The sequence below is a fragment of the Polypterus senegalus genome, chromosome 6, assembly GCF_016835505.1.
Source record: "Polypterus senegalus isolate Bchr_013 chromosome 6, ASM1683550v1, whole genome shotgun sequence".
In the NCBI taxonomy this organism is placed as follows: domain Eukaryota; kingdom Metazoa; phylum Chordata; class Cladistia; order Polypteriformes; family Polypteridae; genus Polypterus; species Polypterus senegalus.
In genome coordinates, this window is record NC_053159.1 from 19,472,456 (window position 1) to 19,491,243 (window position 18,788).

General features: G+C 39.0%; 2 protein-coding genes across 6 annotated transcripts in view; one reads left to right on the plus strand and one right to left on the minus strand.

The window, feature by feature from the left end:
- LOC120530835 (retinoid-binding protein 7-like) overlaps nucleotides 1-16,854 on the minus strand; it is a 32,853-nt gene extending 15,999 nt beyond the window's left edge. The window contains exons 1-5 of one of the 4 annotated variants that reach the window (XM_039755494.1): nucleotides 16,738-16,854; nucleotides 9,295-9,431; nucleotides 6,330-6,513; nucleotides 5,608-5,741; nucleotides 982-2,005 (exon numbers count right to left, since the gene is read on the minus strand). In XM_039755494.1, coding sequence (XP_039611428.1) covers nucleotides 1,611-2,005; nucleotides 5,608-5,741; nucleotides 6,330-6,513; nucleotides 9,295-9,431; nucleotides 16,738-16,847 — 960 coding nt within the window. In that variant the 5' untranslated portion in view covers nucleotides 16,848-16,854 and the 3' untranslated portion in view covers nucleotides 982-1,610. Of the gene's footprint in view, nucleotides 1-981; nucleotides 2,006-5,607; nucleotides 5,742-6,329; nucleotides 6,514-9,294; nucleotides 9,435-16,055; nucleotides 16,289-16,737 lie in introns of those variants that run through there. The other 3 variants (XM_039755492.1, XM_039755491.1, XM_039755493.1) reach the window with 3 other exon arrangements.
- Nucleotides 1-18,788, plus strand: part of lzic (leucine zipper and CTNNBIP1 domain containing) — a 66,402-nt gene that overhangs the window by 5,909 nt on the left and 41,705 nt on the right. Inside the window, exon 1 of one of the 2 annotated variants that reach the window (XM_039755500.1) lies at nucleotides 16,370-16,464. The exons of the other annotated variant lie outside the window; for it this stretch is intronic. The gene's annotated coding sequence lies outside the window, so the exon portion shown is untranslated. Of the gene's footprint in view, nucleotides 1-16,369; nucleotides 16,465-18,788 lie in introns of those variants that run through there. 2 annotated transcript variants of the gene reach the window in all.

Genomic DNA, 18,788 nt, shown 5'->3' on the forward strand with positions numbered 1-18,788 from the left:
CATAGGCAGGTAGTGTGGTGTGTAGTGGTTAAGGCTTTGGACTTCGGCTGTGGGTTCAAATCCTGTTACTGACACTGGGTGACCCTGAGCAAGTCACTTGACCTGGATGAGCTTCAACTGGAAAAACCAAAGATATTGAACCAATGGTATCATAAATGTTGTGAGTCACCTTGGATAAAGGCATCAGCCTTATCCATATTCATGAATCCATCTGGTCAGCCCACAGCCCCTCTTTGCTGCTCTATTTGTTCAACTTATGATCATTTACAAACTGTTTGGACCAATTTTGGTTCATAGTACTTAAAACCCTGATTTTGGTGTTCTGTGTGGCTGCCGAATGACCCTCCACTGTAGGGGTAGACCTTGGTGGAGGTCCCCCAAACAGGCCAATGACATGCTACCAGTGAACTGCCATTTCTAAACAGGCCAAGTGAGAGACAGTAGACCGTGCAATGGACTGATTTCCTCTCCATGGTCAATTCTTTACTTGCATTCATTGCTTTGGGCTCCAGCTTCTTGTAACTGTGTGCTGATGAATGTAGGTTAAATAAGTAGATCAGAGGTCAATAACCATTTTGGATCTTTCAATAACAAAGGCTTCTTTATCTGGACTAAATAGCCAATGTTTGAAAAATTTCACACTTCATACAAACTGGACAACCTTAGGGATCCACTGAATCTCTCCTGCTGCTCTGATCACTTGAGACTGAAGTGTTGTAGCCCTCCTATCATAAAGAAATGGAACACAGCAGTCGTGGTACTCGAATAGTATAATGGTCCAAAGTAGGGGAGCAGTAAAATGGTTCTGGAGGAGTGATCACTTTGAAGTTATCAAATCAAGGTAAAGGTCTCACTTTCCTGGCATATTCACCATATTTATGGAAGCTGTCGGCTATCCAGACTTCACGCATTTCCAGCACAGTCTTTTGAAGGACGTTTTGCTTGCCCCCTCCCCCCGGCTGTGTATTACTGTAGCAGCAGTTGATGATGCAAATATTAATTTATTTTGCAGAGAACCACCCCCACACACCAGCAAGTATTGCTTAAGTTTGTATTTGCTAAATAGTTGCAAAGGTCCATGTTGCACAACCCAGTATTTGCATTTTCTAAAGTGTGGATCCATTCCCAGAACAAAGCTGTTTCCCCTCTCTAATATATCTCTAAACTAAACTCACTTTTTTACTTTAAGCTAAAATCTTTTTCAGTATGTTCTTGTAAAAGGTCTGAGCCAGCATGTATATATAATTTATAAAACTATTATTGTTTTAGAAAGATGCAAAATGAATTACATACATTTTTCTACCAAAACTGTTACAAATTTCATGGCTTCAAATATACATTTGGCATTATTCTAGGTAAAAAAAAAAAAAAAAACTTTTACTGAAAAATTGAGGTCACTGAAAAAATGCAGTCTCTCACCTCACTCTAATTCGATGAAATGCAACTGATGGCATATCAGTTGGTTTGTTTCTTCTTTTCTTTTTCAAAGCTACCCATTGTGGAAAACCTCAGTGCTACGCTATTGCATAGGTGCAGTGTGTAAAAATTCAAGAAAAAAATACCATAAAGTACATGTCGGCCTACAGCTAGACCCACCAAAGGTCGACGTGTTAACTCTTGGGGGTGTTTCTCTTTAAGGGTTCCAGCACAGCATTGGCATTCTTCTCCTCGCTTTCCAAGTTGTATAGCTCATATTTTTCAATGTACTTGATTACAGAATCTGGCAGCAGATAGCGAACACTTTGTCCTCGCCTCAGTGCCTGCCTGACCTTTGTAGCAGAGATTTCATTGGGTATCCACTCAGTCACAAGATGGATATTGTTCCTGTGTGTCCAGAGGATATCTGACTGGTAGATGAAATTTTGAACATTGCAACCGGCTCGGGTGATGCAGATCACACCGTGTTTTCCCACAATTTCCATAATATCTTTCTCTTTCCAGAGGTTAGGGATGCCAAATGATTCCAAGAGATCAGCACCACACAGAAGCTTTAGTTCTGGAGCCCCTGGAGAAGGAAATTAAGATTTAATATACCAGGTGTTTACAGAATGAGTTAAATGCCCACATTAAAACAAAACAAAAACTTCTGCCCTTTCCTTCACTTAACTCTTTCGAAGTGGTTATTGACTTTTGTCAAAAGGAAGAGTTGATGGTGGTAATCAACTCTAAACGGTGACAAAACCCACTGTTATTTTAGTTGGGAAAGTTAGCTTCATTGGCAAATATGTAAAGCAAAAATACTCCATGGATGACGCTTTGCATATTATTACTGAATTGGATTCTGATTTGATTCTACAAGTGATGGAAAATGAATGTGAGGCACCAGCATCAGCTGATTGGTCGCCAGCTGATCGTGGTGCTGAACAGGTTCACGTGGCTGACACGCCTACGGCAACGTTCACCTGGGAGTACCACCTCTTACAATGACAAAGGGTACAAACCACTTTGCAATGCACCACGACCGCTGCTGCCGCGCACACCGCACCCCCCCGCCCCAAAGACAACCTGGCAGGCATATTACCGCAGATTCCTGGTAAACTTGCGGCCACAGCAACTGTGTGTGTTTTTGGGGTTAAAAAATGTGTGTGTGTTTTTGGGGTTATTCAGCCCTCAACGTGTTAATTTGACTTTGAATAACACAATATTTACCAAGTAGTTCACCACATTTTATGGGATGTTCAGGGAGAAGCACCGTCTGTCACATTCTGTTGGTGGGATGTGTGTGGTGTTTTACTTTTACATTTGCCCATCTGTTGCTTGCTTGACATGACTGACAGAAAACTATGCAACATATACTGCATGTATACTAGAAAATAAGGAAGTAATTTAGTTTAAATTGAGTGAAAGCACAATTGTGGCATACATAGAAGACAGTAAGAATTACAAACGTGGTAAATGCAGTTTATGGAGTTAATTGTTTTTATCCAATGTCTCCTAAAAACAGTGGAGTGGCAATAGTTAAAAATAAAAGTAAATATAAAGCTGAGAAATGCTTCACTATCACTACATGGATCCTGTGGCGCAAACTGCATTGAGATAAATGGTTTTAAAAAGACACACAAAAAACATCTTTATTTAACAACAGATTTAAACAAAAAGAAGCTGTGACTGGAGGAACCTTCAGTGAATCATATATATTGTGGCCAGACTATCACCTTAACCCTACTTTTTACAGGATACACATGGTCAATTCAACAATCTATTAGCCCATCCTAACAACAGCTGCACCCGTATGTGACAATACTACCGGTACTACAACTTTACTCACACTTTGTTCAGTTAATTTAGTTAGTTCCAGGTCTTCACTATATAGACTTTCTTATAGCTTCTGTATTCCTTTTTTTTTTTTTTTTTTTAAGATGCTGTATGCCCAGACAAATTTAAAAATACAGCTACTTCAGCACTGGTCACATATGTAATCCAGACAGTCTGGCTGTAAATACTAAAATACTAAACTGTTCTTCTCTGGAACAGCTGCAGATTCAGTTTTTCTCAGAAGTCAAGTGAGAAGGACATGCATTTTCATCTTGGACACCAAATTACTTCCTAAATCACAGGATTACCAGTTTGATTCCTTCCTCACATTCACAGAGTCCAGTTACTTAGAGGAGTTTCAGATTTAATCTACTCTGATCCACACATCCGGTAATAAACTGCCAGTAAGTGTAGAAACAATGCCAATTTGTTACATTGTGTAAAGTTAAACCTGCATTTGTAGTACTTTACTTGTACTTGCTTTACTTTCTGTTTGCACATTATTTTTTGGACAGTGTCAGAACAGAAAATTCTCCTTGTACATGGCAAATGTACTCATGAAATGGTTTGATCTTTTTTTTTTTTTTAAGCAATCAGAAGTTTCATCATTTGTTAGAAGAATCAGTTCCTTAAATTAAAATATTGCAGAATTTTAGTTCACAATTCTCCACTAGATGGCAATATTCAATTCTCCATTTCAGTTCATAGCAAGTACAGTGGAGAGAGAAGAAAAAAAAAAACAAACAGGGGCAGACAAATTTTTCTGTGCTTATTTGACAACTGAAAATTAAAGCATCTAAATTACTAAAGTGATTTTATTTAAAAATGTTTGAATGTAATAAGACTTTTAGGAATTTACATTGTTCTAAATTGATAATATTGTCTAGGTATTGTTCATGCGTTGCACTCTAAGATTACTGGGATCAGATTCAGCTGCTCTACCACCCTTCCCTGGATAAACACGTTAAGAAGATGGATGGAAGAATGAATGGATTATAATTAATATTTTGCCTAGAGTATACAACAATACATGAATAGATGGATGAATGAAAGGTATTGAGGACAGCAGTTCATCATTATAAAATATTATGTGTTAAGGTGACACAGTAGTAGCACTGCTTTCAGCTGCTAAAGTTTCCTCCCACTGTCCAAACACACAAAGGCTAGGAGGACTGGCATTGCTCAAGTGTGGGCTGGTGGACATTGCTCCATTTCTACTGGTGGGCGTGTGTTCGTTTTGCGATGGACTGGCACGGTTTCCAGGGATTGTTCCTACCTTGCATCTGATGGTTGCTGGGATAGGCTCCAGCTGCCCTGTGATCCTGCCCGATTACGGAGATGAATAGACACCTATAGCATCTGTTCACTTTTTGTCATTTAACTGCATGCTATGTGCCTGCTCAACATTCTCGCTCACTGAAGCACATGCATGCATTATCACTGTAGCGGTAGCAGGCAATACCTATGCAAAACAAGGAAAAGCGCCTCAATATGATGAAAGAATATAAATGTTCGCAAATGTGAGTTTGTCAGTTATTTATGTCTAGTTGTCTACAGAACAGAGACAGCATTTCACATCAACAATCAAAAGTATCAATAATAACAACATGGCGGGGACTTTCAGAAGTCCATCCACACCCCAGAGAAAGGGTGCCACAGAGGAAGACTAGCAGGACAGTTGGTGAAGTGAAGAAGAGGTCTGTGTTCACGGAGGGAAAAATGGGACGGGGTGACTGGGTGAAGAGACAGTGGAGGAAACAGATTTGGGGGGTAAATGGCTAAACCTGGAAATGGATATTAAATCTGTGATGATGATTATGTATTGTTATGTTATCTGTTGCTATTGTCATGTAAAGTACTCTTCTTTGCAGTTTTTTTTTTTTCTGTAGCTGCGTAGATTCTTTAGACACTATTTACAAATTGGCATATTTCAAAGTGCTCCTGATATCTGTGAGTGCTCCAATTTTTTATTTTTTTTTTAATTCTGTGTTTTTATTGCTCACTATTTCATAATTCTGTTTGCACTATAAAACACCTTGTGATGGTGCATGCAGTTATTAACACTACAGTATACAAAATAAATCTGGAGTAACTGCTCCTCTCTGATAATTTACTTGAGTGGGGTGCCTGGAATGAAAGTTATTTGGCCACTTTGAAATCCAGCTAGATATGTAAATAGTGTATTATGTAAAAATAAATATATATTCAAATCATCACTTACCATGCCACAGATGATAAAAATTAAGGAGTCAGAAAGAGTTGAACTTAAAAAAAAAAAATAGGCTAAGCAAATGGAAAGCTGTCAAGTGAAAAGTTTTCTCTTTCCTAACTGGGTAACAAGTTGATTTATACCTTTGTGTTCATTTGAGGACGTTTTAATAGAGTCAGGACTTTCATTCAATGGCAGCTTCCTTTTTCTGTTTTTTTTCACATTGTGATTTCCCTCTTCATGGTTACCAATACTAAATAGGCGTTCATGGTGGTACCTGCAAGACAGCAAAAAGTATTAAGAAGCTGATAGGGAAATATACAAATGACTGCTGAATGCTACAAGTCAGGCATAGGCCTCAGACAATGAAGAAACCTGGATGGGATTACATGTGCACCACATTAAAAAAGTGAAAAGACACCAAAAAAAACAAAAAACACAAAGGAACATCAGATATTTTTACAAAATCCTTTCTTTGGACATGCCATCTGCCTCTACACATTCAAAACGGTAACCTCAAGTGTCATCTGAGGAACTGGAATGTTCCTTCCAGTTTGCATGTGTGCACAGATGTACATCAATAAAATGGCATCCCTAGAATTTTCATTGGCATAAAAATGAGAAACCACTGTGGCATTTCTATGTACACTGCAATGGGCTGGCATCCAGGGTGTGGTTTCTGCTTTGAAGCTACTGCACCTGGGTTGGGTTTGAGCTTTGTAAGGGTAACCAGAAAAATGGGGATGAAAAGGATGTGTGAATACACTGTTGGATATCCCATAGGCATACCCACTGTTTACAATATAACTGCATTGCTTAGTAAATAAGCCTTATTTATAACAACAGTCAAAATTGTTTGTGTTACCTAATGACTTTAACAGTCTCCAGCCACTCCTTTTGCTGACTCTCCCAGGAATCAACTGTCACCCAGTCAGAAGATGCACAGGCTAGTTTGGCCATTTCAACTCGGTGGCAAGCATCAATCAGGCCTTTCTTCTTATATCCGTCACCAACTGGGGAAATTATGCCTTTAGTGACTTTATATTTACCTGAATTTAAAAAAAATACATATATATCAGAAAGCAACAAATTTTGGGAGCTAAACAAGCTGCTATGCACTGTTGATGCCTCCTTCATTAATGGAAGATGGCAATATCCCACAATTGTCATTGTCTAATACTGTACACTCTCAAATGTTACTGGTACACTGACTTTTTCACAGTATAAACAACAAGATATTTCATGGTCTCAAAATAAGCCCTTTGTATGTACTAATTTGCTGAATGTCTCTTTTAAATCTCTATAGTTATATAAATGCAAGGCATGGTGTGTGTTCTTTTTAAGGACCGTATTTTAACTAAGAAATGCAAAGCATAGGCATGACACTAAAGACCGTTCTGTTCTGATAGAATACGATACCTTTGCTGTCATTGTAGCAAGTACAACAAAATTCAATATGTGACTCCCTGAGTGATTCTTTTTAAAACTACCCACAAATAGAGACATAAATGAATTACATACCCATAAAAAAAACAACATTACATAATAGTACAATAAAATCACAACAGTAGTAGTCATTGTAATCATAACAACAATATATGTGGACAAGGTTAATCCAATACTAGGTGCAGAATCTCAAATGAATTGATATTTCTGAAGTAAATCGAGTCTATAAAGAACTCTAAACATAATACATTTTCCGCTTAGTGGCTGCTAAGTTGATAAATTTCAATGACACAACACTTTCTTTAGCAGCAAAATGGATTATTACAAATAGGTTTGAGATATTAAAGAGCTAATTCCATTTTGGACAGCATTGCTCCACATGGTAAGTTTGGGACAATATTAAAGGAATACTCCACCTGAAAATTATATATTTTTTTGTATGTTACTTACCCCACATAGTTTGTAGTGATGGAAGAGTACAATTTTTAATCCCAAGTGTTCATTCAGAATGAATGAAAAAATGTTTGATAAAGTGCAACCAAAACCAAAAGTGCAAAATGCAGGCAAACCTCCTTTTCTCCTCATGCACTGGTCAAGAGCTAAGTCTTGAGTTTTTGAAGTGAAGACAGGACTCTTGACAAATCAATGAGGGTGAGAGGTGAGTCTTCACTTCAAAAAGTCAACTCCCATGGGACTTGGGTATCCTAAATTTTCCATAAGTATCTATTCAACAATAGTTCATCAAAAAATTAGAACTTTAGAATGTATATATTTTACACATTTTGAGCATACAATTGGGTAACTGACCTGTGGATTATGTGACATGGCAAACGTGGGATTATTTTGGTTTTTTTTCCCCCCATGAACATTTTTCATATCCTATGTTGTTGTACAGCATTGGTTACCATTTGTTCTATTATATCAAATTATTTCTTCTCTAGTTCTGCATGAAAATATGATTTTTTTTTTCTCAGCCATCACTACAAAGTTATATAGAAAAAAAGGATAATTGTTGGGTGTGTATTCCTTTATGTATAATGCTTTCTATCTAAGCCTTTCACAGTTTTAGCCAGTGCACAAGCACAGCCTATCTGCTCAGACCCCCACTGCACACCCCCTGGCTTTGGCATTCAATGGAGAAAAAGCCCAAACCACAATGACCTTAGCAAATGTTAAGTGAACAGCTTTGGCTTCGCCTGTCTACACAACAACCACAAGACCAGCTGACTGCAGCTGTAGTGAGGGGAACTTTTTGATTGCAAAATTTTGCTAACAGATAGCAGTGTGAAGGTAGTAGAAAGTAATCATTATAGCTTTACTGATGTGACAGCTACCTCAGTAACAGTAGACTCTTTACACATCTGGACAGGACTAGACGATCTGATCTAATGTTTAGCTCCTGTTCCATATCTATACTGCAACACAACTGCTTTGTTTTTAAGATGCATCTCATATTATATATGACAAAAAATTCTTTACTGTCATCCCGTTTTAGCATGACCTCTACATATCTCTCCTTGTGAAAATGGAAATACATAGCTAGTATAATACACAATTAAGGTGGCAACATTTATTGAGAATCAGCTGATGCAGTTTTCCTTACACTAAGCCTTTTTATTGTAATTATTCAATCATCACTATTTAAGACCACAGAATACACAGAGTCCATGTATGAGGGGTGTACAGTAATTTATCGACCAGAGTATGAAAGAGAGTATCAAGCATCTTGAAACAAGTCTGGGGATGTTGCGATGTGTCTCAAAGTTACTCATGCACAGTTGTGGCTCAGTGTGAGTCTAACCTTCCAAGAGACAGGAGGTCAGGAGAGTCCTCATGCGAATCAAGTAAGCTTCTTCATGACAATGCGTCCGTTCACATGTCACCTCAATCACAGGCTGCCATCAGCCTGGAGTCCATCAGCTGAACTGTCCACCCTACAGTCCTGTCCTGTCTCCCTCAGATTACTTCCTGTTCCGAGTTTTGAAGAAATCCGCGGTTTTCAAGTGATGAAGGCATCAAGGCAGCTGTGACGTCCTGGTTTGAAGGTCAAACAGAAGATTTTTTTTTCCCCCAAAGGGGTTAAAGTCATTGCAGGAAAAGTAGATGGAAGTGTGTAGCGCTATTAGGGGAGTACTTTGCAAAATAAAACTAACATTTTTTGAAAACTCTTTTCTTTGCTACTGAGGTAGATAAATTATTGAACGCCCCTCGTATTTCTACTTTCTTTTTGAACTTAGGTTTACTGTGAGAACATTTCAAGTGAGTACCTGATGTGAAATGCCGCACAAAGTGTTTGTAGCTTACAATTGATAACCTTTTTATTTTTTGGCCTACTCTATTTAAATACTTGATGTGTAATATGAAAAAATGAAAAGAAAAGTTACCAGTTTCATGCAGATAATCACGAGCCAGTTCAAACAGTCTCAGGTGCATGTTGGTAATTGGATTGAAGGAGCCACAGGCCAGAAGTACAACAGAAGTTCTTGTGTCTGACTTGTCCATGTCGTTCAAACAAGATGATCTGCTAGAACAGTAAACAGTACAATATTAAGCCGACTATACTTTCTTAGAAGGTTGGCGTCCTTCAACATCTGCAATAAGAAGCTGCAGATGTTCTACCAGATGGTTGTGGCAAGTGCCCTCTTCTACGCTGTGTTGTGTTGGGGAGGCAGCATAAAGAAGAAAGACGCCTTACACCTGGACAAACTTGTTAAGATGGCAGGCTCTATTGTAGGAGTAAAGTTGGACAGTTTAACATCTGTGGCAGAGCGACGGGCATTAACCAAACTCCTGTCAATCATGAAGAATCCACTTAACAGTGTCATCTCCAGGCAGAGGAGTAGCTTCAGTGACAGATTTTTGTCACTGTCCTGCTCCACTGACAGACTGAGGACATCGTTCCTCCCCCACACTATGTGACTCTTCAATTCCACCCGGGGGAGTAAATGCTAACATTATTTAAAGTTATTGTCTTTTTTTACATGCATTTTTATTACTATTTAAATTTAATATTGTTTTTTGTATCAGTATACTGCTGCTGGATTATGTGAATTTCCCTTTGGGATTAATAAAGTATCTATCTATCTAAATGTCTTAGTATAATAGTTAGCTTGAGTTCATACAACAATACCACTAGCAATAAAAATAAGTTGGTTGTTTTACCTTCTTTTTATCTAATTCTTACAGTTACTGTTAATTCTAGTCCAAATACCTCTATATACACACACAGACACGCTACCAATTACTTGCTGGAAAAGCATCTATTTAATAAAATACTCTTTTACTATGTACAAGTTCCTATAAATTCTGGTAAATAAAAAAACATGCTGGAATATATAAAACAAAATATCAATGTTAAAGTAACATTAAAAAAAATATTGAAAATTGTCTCTAAACCTTTGCTTCCTCAAAATAGATGTTCTTTGCCTTAATATCTAACCATCAACAGGTTTCACCAGGAAATCTCTCAACAAGTGCAGCAATTCCCAGAGACGCCAGGCACTTGTCAACCGTTGGGTTTTGACTTTTCCATCCATTTCCTCTCGCTGAGCCTGTGTGGGATTGAGGTCTGCTGACTGGGCAGGCCAGGGCATTAGTCTGAGTTCTCATGCACTTTCCATCTTCTATTGGTGTTCTTGCACAATTCTGAGATCACGACTTTGAAGAATTAAGTGCTTGCTATCTTACAGTAATCATGATGGAGTAGCCTGCTGTTTGCAGTGCACCATGATAGCCATGTTGGTTTAGACTGTTATGTAGTATTTGGCCAAGATTATCAACTCTGTCATCTGTAAAGTAGCCCAAGACCAGACCACTGCCTCCTCCATTCACCATTCCATAGGAGCCAAACCTACTGAACTTATCCATTCACCCTCACTGTGTCTCACAAATGATTGTATTCAAATGCTGGATATTTTTACTTTTTTAAATCAACAATTTAATATTTTTAACAGAGAGACAAAAGGGGAACAACAGGATAAGAACTGAGAATAAAGTCCTCATCCCACTGGTGCCCCCCAAACCCCACTCCACTCCATTCAGAGATGGCTGAAATAAAACAAAAAGTGCTAGCAGCATGCCCTACACATCCCAGTTAGAATAAAATAAGCAACTCCTTTTTCCAAGGATGATGATATGGATGGAGAGAGACAGAGAAATTATTATGAATGGCTGAGAGTTCTAAAAGAAATACGATTTCAAGTTCCTCCAAGAATGTATTAGACATTGGTCTTGCTTTTACCAGCAAGATGCCAGGAGGATCTGAGCAGCTAAAGAACTCACTGAATTAAATTTCTTTATTAGAGTATGAAAAGGAGTATGATGAAAAATCAACAAGTAAAAAAAAAAGCTGTGGAGAACAAAGAAATAAACACATCCAAACCATGCAAGAGAGAGCTGGAAAATAAGAGGTCCACAAAGATGTGGCAGAAGGGCAGCACCAAAACATATGAAGGAAGGAGCCAGGCACTTTAAAATGAGCACTTATTGGAAATTTAGACATATCAATCCATGAGAGACTTTTTTCAGGCCCTGTTTCTACATTTTGATCCTGGCAAGTCTCTTCCTGTTAATCTTTTTTGCTGCAGCAGCAGCATCAGCAGCAGCAGTTCTTCCTAGTAGGCCAAGTTCACGCAACTTCCTCTGAACAGTTAATGTTGAAACATCTGTACTTCTAACTGCACCAAGTTGAGCTTGTATTTTGGGGCAGTTAGTTGTAGATTTACAGACAAATTCAGAGGTCACCTTTAATCTACCTAACCTTTTTGGTCTTCATAAATGCCACTTTCTTCATATTATCAGATAGTCCTGGACAAAGCAGTAACTGACACTTGCAAAGTTCTTGCATTCTGTTTTACAGATGGACTTTGATTTCTTAAATTAGCTGTAGTTGGTCTTTTTGCTTTGCATTTAACTGAGCAAATTTTGACATTTTCATAAAGGATAATAAACTAATAGATTACAACCTACAAATGTTCTGCAGCAATTAAAGTAAATGAAGCCTTTCAAGTTGAAGCAAACAATTTGTACAGGTGTCCCAACTTCTGTTGATTACGTAAAAACCCTCAGTCTGTCTTAAAGCAGAGTTGGACCAGACTGAGTTACTGAACCTCTTAAGTACAACTTGGACGATATTCTGGTGATAATGACAAGAAAATGGCAACTAACAAATGAAATGAGACAGAGCATTATTACCCTTAGAGGTGTATGCCTTTCATTTACAGACATTGCAGTAAAAAAAAAAAAATCAAAGTGTCAGTGAGCACAGTGGTGTCCCACACGATCTGAAGGTACTTGAAACTGGAAGACACTGATTGGAGAAGATCTGGCAGAGCCAAAGTCACAAGCCAATCAGATGACAGGTTTCTGAGTGTCACCAGCTTGTGTGGTCATAGGAGCCTCGCAGCACAACAGCTTCAAGCCCAGCTTAACAGTACAGGTGGACAAAAGCAGTGAAGAGGAGACTTTGTGCTGCAGGTTTGACAGGGCGAGTGGCAGGAAGAAAACAAAACGGGGCCTTGAAATACCAGCTGTGGACTACTGCAGAGTTGAAGAAAGTCTTACGGAGCAATGAATCCAAATTTGTAATCCGTTTTAATAAATGAGCGTTTTGCTTTGCTAGTGTATAGTAATCATGGATCCTCACCAACTACCAATAATTGGTGAAAAACAGTTAATGTGGTAATATACTGATTAATTATGGGAACAATTAATAAAACCATTTTAAAATTCTTTTAGTGTTATAATACCATGCTATACATCAGGGGTGGGCAAAGTCATTCCTGGAGGGCTGCAGAGGCTGCAGGTTTTTGTTCTAACCCAATTGCTTAATAAGAAGCACTTATTGCTCTAGAAACACTTCTGCTTCATTTTAGTTATCTCCCTCATTAAGATTTTGAACCCTTATTGCTTATTTAACTCTTAAAGAGCTGCATTCTCATTTTGCAATTGCTCCTTATTAGCAATAAGATGCAAATGACAAAAGAAACCAGCAGTTATACATTTTGCTTGTTTCCATTTACACCTCTGTGTGTATTTATCGTGCACTATTTGGTTTAATTAAATACTTGGAAGGAAAGAGAAGAGAAAAAAGTGAAGGATTGAGAATTACCCATCCGTTTTACACTTCAAAGTATTTGGATGATATCCTTAGAATGGAAAAAAAATCTACGATATGAAAATGACTTGACATAGCAGAGTTAAATCACTAACAAGCCATGAAATGTAATTATTGGCAAGGATTGTTTTCTAATTAAGCAACTGGGTTGAAACAAAAACCTGCGGCCACTGCGGCCCTCCAGGAATGACTTTGCCCACCCCTGCTATACATATTTCTGACTTTCATCTAACCTCTGCTTCTGAGAGAAATCTGCTTACTTTGGATTTTCATTTTATTTGAAAATGAAAAATGAATATTCTCAGTGCAGTTCACCTAATTAACAGTTTTTATAGACAAGTTTATTCAGTCTAATACACAGAAAACTGTATAAAGCCCATGGTCTGTTTGTTTTTCAAGCCACAGACTTGAGATCGGGCACACTGGTCCTTCTCACAGGTCAGCTTTTTGACCTCCGGGAAGTGGCTTGGGGTCCAGAATGAGTGGCATGTAATACTACAGCATGACTTATCAACAGAGAAACAGACGCATACAGGTGGTGGTGTGATGGCTACGCATGTGCCTTTTAACCAAGAAATTGGAGCTTGATGCCTAGCCATTTAATTTAGCTTGTTCTTTAATAAAGCACTTCCCTTTCTATTTTTGCAGTGGCCCTCAGCTGCCATGCATTTATACTGCAGTTTGGATCAAAAGTATAATTTCTCTCCAGTGCACCGCCATGGTGGTGGTCTAACATTAATTCTCTGTCATAGCGGACAGAAGTCAGTATCTTCTATAGTGGCTCGGAGGCAGAGCAATTGTTTGAAACCTCACAGCTGACCATGTGTTATAACCAGTTAAGATCAATGATCATATTTAGCCTTAACACAATTCCCCCATTTTAAATTTGCACCGAAGTTCAGTGATGCCTGGGCAAAGCTGGGAAAGACAGCTTCAGTTTCCAGAGAGGGAGTGCTATGAAGTCCTACATTGTGGTCTATCAAAAGGGGAACAGCGCCACACAGCTTGTGACAGTGGTGTGACGGACAATACATACTGTATGCTTGACTCAAGTGAACTCCCACCCATTATGTTTAACTTTTTTTTTTACAATTATGTTTTGTTACCAGGGTAACAATGGCAAACTCAGCAAATATTCTAATAAAAATATCCAGATACTGAAGTGCCTGTCTTTATCTAAGGCAAATTAAACTATTACTATAATGTAGTCCTTTAAATGGAGGGCATTATTCAGAAAAGCCTTTGTAGAGAAAGGCTTGTATTAGATGACATGCACTCTTAAATTGGATTTTTTTTAATCAGTGTTGATATCTGATCATATTAAACATTGCATTCACCAATAGTAGTAATGAGATATGAGGAACAACAACCATTTGACATTAACTATTCAGGAGAATAAAAATGCCAGAGAGAAAACAAGCACATACTCTTATTTTGTTATTAATATGGGACCAAACAAATCTACTGTTACAGTGTAATAAATTAATTGGAATAAAGTTAACAGGAAACACCAACTTCTATAGTTATATCTTAGATGGTTAAAAATTACTCTGCTAATGTACCTCGATTTCAGAAGTCATACTGTTGCTTTCTGTATAACTTGGCTGTCACAGCTAAATATTTACTGTGATCACTGAACTACTTCTTTCAATGAAGATTACTCCTTTCTTTTTAACTACCTGCGTTGCAAGTCTAAGGTGGGTTGAAATCAAAGTAACCAACAGAGAAACCTGCATATTCAGTGTTAAACACTATCAGTTCTCAATCTGTTGAAATGTATTCTGTGATGCATGTATAAATAAAATGCATTGCTTTATTTCATTCCAACAGATGGCACATCACAGACATTAGCACTGCTCTCTTCTGGTTTCCCCATCAGCCGGCTGCTTCACCTCCACTGCTGTTATCATATGCCAAACTATGGCATATTTCACCTGACCACTTCAAGATGTGCCCTGACTTACAGTAAACAACACAAGTCCCATTATTCAAACATTGTGCCACATGTCAGGAGCTAAAAAGGAGAAGGCTTTCAAACTATACGTTTCAAGCTCCATCCACAATAACAAAAGTAAGGCCCTGTATTAAAAACTTGCACCTAATATGAATTAACATGGGACAAAATGTGTTAAAAACAAAATTTCAATAATCAGTCATTTAAACATTCTTACGGGACAGGTGAATATATGTGCAAGTCTAGGTCTGCTAGATATCTTACCTTATACAAAATATCGAACACCTCTATCTGAGCCAGCAAAACGGTGAATATACAACCGCTGCTTCATTGTAAGGATCATGACTGTCACTCAGAGAGGAGAAATTATCATCAAGAGCTAAGTCGACAACTGCTGAATTCAGAGACTAAGCGTAGTTGTGGTCCTCAAGTTTATCATCCTCATCCTAGCCCGGTGTGTCATCCTTCATCAGTCGCTTTCTCCTCTCCTCCTAAACCCCCGCTCTTCAAATTGGAACGGAGAAGTTGTTCCACTCAACGCACAAACCACTGCCTTCTTCAAGTCGCCGCCCTGTCTGACCCTGGCACGCGGAAATGTTTTTTTATTTTGGCTAAAAACTCGGGTATTGGGACTAACCGTATCGGGTTTCCGCATCGGAGGGAAATGTATGAAAACCGAGTACCTTTTTGAACTTACTGAACATAAAGGTGCACGATCATGTTCAGCTGTAGAGCTATCTGTAAAGGTCTTTTTCTCGGACATTCTCGCCACTAAACAAAAGTCACGATTACAGTATGGACAACTGAAATGACTGTGCTGGCTGAGACTTCACCGGGGGTATGGCACCACTACCGTGGGCATACAGCACAACCTAATGGCGTTAACGAAACGCTGGCAGGGCGCCACAGTTTGACAGAATTTAGTGAAAATAGATGTCCGGCCCACATGCAAACACAAGTCGCGACGGACAGTACGCCTCGACTGTTTACCGGAGATTTGTCATCTTAGAATTTAATTCCTCTTTGGGACACTTCAGTTTCTACTTAGTGAAGCAGAATTAACTAAATGTACATACGGTTTCCAGTAACACAGGTCGGGCGATCCCAAAAGCTGGTGCGCCTGTTCAACACTTGTCGCTACTGCAGTGTTTTCTTTGTTAGCCCAAAATAAACGATCATTTGTAACAATCGATGTGTGTCTCTCAATTCGTTTTCTGGTGACTACGCATGATTTCCCACCAAAGCGGGAGTAGAGCAAAATTCCGAGAGGCCGTAGACAGACGTACATGAGGGGAGGGAGCAGGCGAGTACGGAAAGCCAGAAGGCTCATTATTATTAAAAGCGAAGCAGCACGGTGAACCGTCACTGCCTTAAGGTGTAAGCCGCACGTAACAACACCCATTAGTTCAACAAGAAACATCGACCCTTCTGCCTGTGAGGATAGAGCTGTTATGCTTTGAGGGAGAAAGGTATCCGGCAGTACAGGTAATAATTGTGCATTTGGACGTAAGAATGCAAATAAATACAGCTGAGCCGAAACTCGGTCGGAGCCCTTGGGGGTTTCAAGTCGCGTTTGTCTGTTTGTCTTACTTTTTCAAACTCAGCCACTAAAGCGAAATGCGGTGTGCATTTAAACTAAATTAATATTTCCTTGCTGCTTCTGCTGGAAAAAAAGAAAGTAGACTGCGAAATGAAAGCAATACGCTAGAGCTGACGATGGTTCACCGGTAAATTATTGCTTAATAGATTAAATCGTACCTTCTGCGCATTGTCATGTTTCCGCACTGCCTGTCTCCTGAGGATTCCAGGTCCTCCTGCAATATGGAAGAACGAATTACTCGGCCTGCTAAAGCAAAGAGACGTTCCATTAACGCAGAATTTTGGGGTGTGATATTCAGCTTTCTTCTTATTTCTAGTACGGTCGTGACGTCAGCATTGATAGTTGCGCTTAGTCGTTGCGTCAGTCGCCACTCTCATTTTCAGGACCGTTGTCTTTCTGCGCAGCTGCTTTATTTATTTATTTCCTTGATTCTTTTGTCAAGTACCTAATGAATGACATTATATAAAAATATTGCTTAATTGCCATAGTTTGGTCCTGTCTTACTTCAACTATTCTGCACAGTCTTGCTTTACGCCTGATGTGTCTAGCTCTAGTTAGCTTTTAACAGTCCCTCCTCTAATTATTTAAATGGCAGAAGATAGATAGATAGATAGATAGTAGACAAGTACTTGAAGTACTAACCGCCAATCCATTTACTGAACCAACTGAGAAGCACTAGGAGAATGAGCCCCTCATTCCAACATCACTGGGTGCAAAGTGGGTACCCGTCCACAGGCAGTCCATCACAGGGCCAGTTAAGTATTGACAGTTAACCAGACAAGAGCACAAGGAGAACATGCAAACTCCACTCAGACAGCTACCAAGCCAGGATTCAAACCCACACCCACACTTCACAGAGGGCCAGCTCAAAAGTCCCAGTTGTCCTGTCACGGATGTCTTTTTCAATTTCAGTGGACAACCCACAAGAGATGGTGACCAGGCTAAGGGCTGAAACTCTGTTGTGTTATTCTGTAAGGCAACAGCACAGGCATTTAGTCGGTCAAAATTAGTGCTAATGCAAGAGTATAATGTTGTTATTTAGAGTTAATATAATGTTGTGTATGAAGTGTTTTGATATGCTTTCGTTTATTAAATATAGCATTTATCTTAGAAGTAGCGTCAAAGGTTAAACAAAGCACTATTAGGAAAACAATGAGGGGCGTGTGAGCACCAAGGAGATTAAACACCCTAGGTGATGGCTGACTGTCACGTACACAGTAAGACTTGACAGTTGTCATATACACAGAAAAATTCATAAAAGAAGGTTAAGAGCTGAACTTGAGAAATGTTTGAGGAGAAGGACAAGAATGTTGTGGAAGGAGACATTTATTTTGGGAGTGTAAGCTGGCTGTCCTTTCTGAAAACAGCAGTCAGTGTAAATGTCAGGATTAATTCAGCACGGCCATATAAATTGAGTTGTTTGTAATTTGAGGCTCTGCCTTTATTCTGTGACCATCTGCTGACACCTTTGACCCCCGTTATGGACTGCAGTAACAGGGTGCCCCGTCTTCATGAAGAGATTGAACAAGCTTCCTCCTGCCTGGTTCTTCAGGTTGATTGTTAGTGCTAATAAAAGGTCCTAGTTGAGGAAAACGTGTCTTTCTTTAATATATTTCCAGTTTATTTCTTCCACACTGACTATTCCTGTTAATTATGTTCAGCCAGATTAACATAGCAGACATGGCTTACCCTTCTGTAGTCTTTTTCACGCAGAGTGAGCCTGCTTTGTTTAACATCTGCTAGAGATCAGCATCCTTCCCAATAGACACTTGGTAGATCTTTGCCACTAGAATACTTTTAGATTTCTTTTTTCATGTGAGTGATACAGGCTTTACTACTATATTTACTTTAAAGGGCAAGCTCAGTTATGGGACACACTCTGGAGCCCCTGGAAGTTGTAGCAAAGGAGAGAATTCAAACAAAACTTCAGTGCCATTATGAACAATGCTGCACATCGTCTCTGTGACAAAACAACACTGAGGACTTTCTCTTAATGAACTGTTAAGCAGAAGTGTGTCAAGAAACGCAAGGGGGGCTCCTTCATACCAACGGCACTGGGACTGCATAATGCTTCACTGGGACTGTGACTAACTAGTCAGTAGTTTTCCTTCTTTTAAATTTTCTTTCTTTTTAGTCATTCTGATATGTGTGTGCTCAGACCATACTCTTTGTGTGTGTGTGTGTGTGTGTACATATATATTGTGAGACC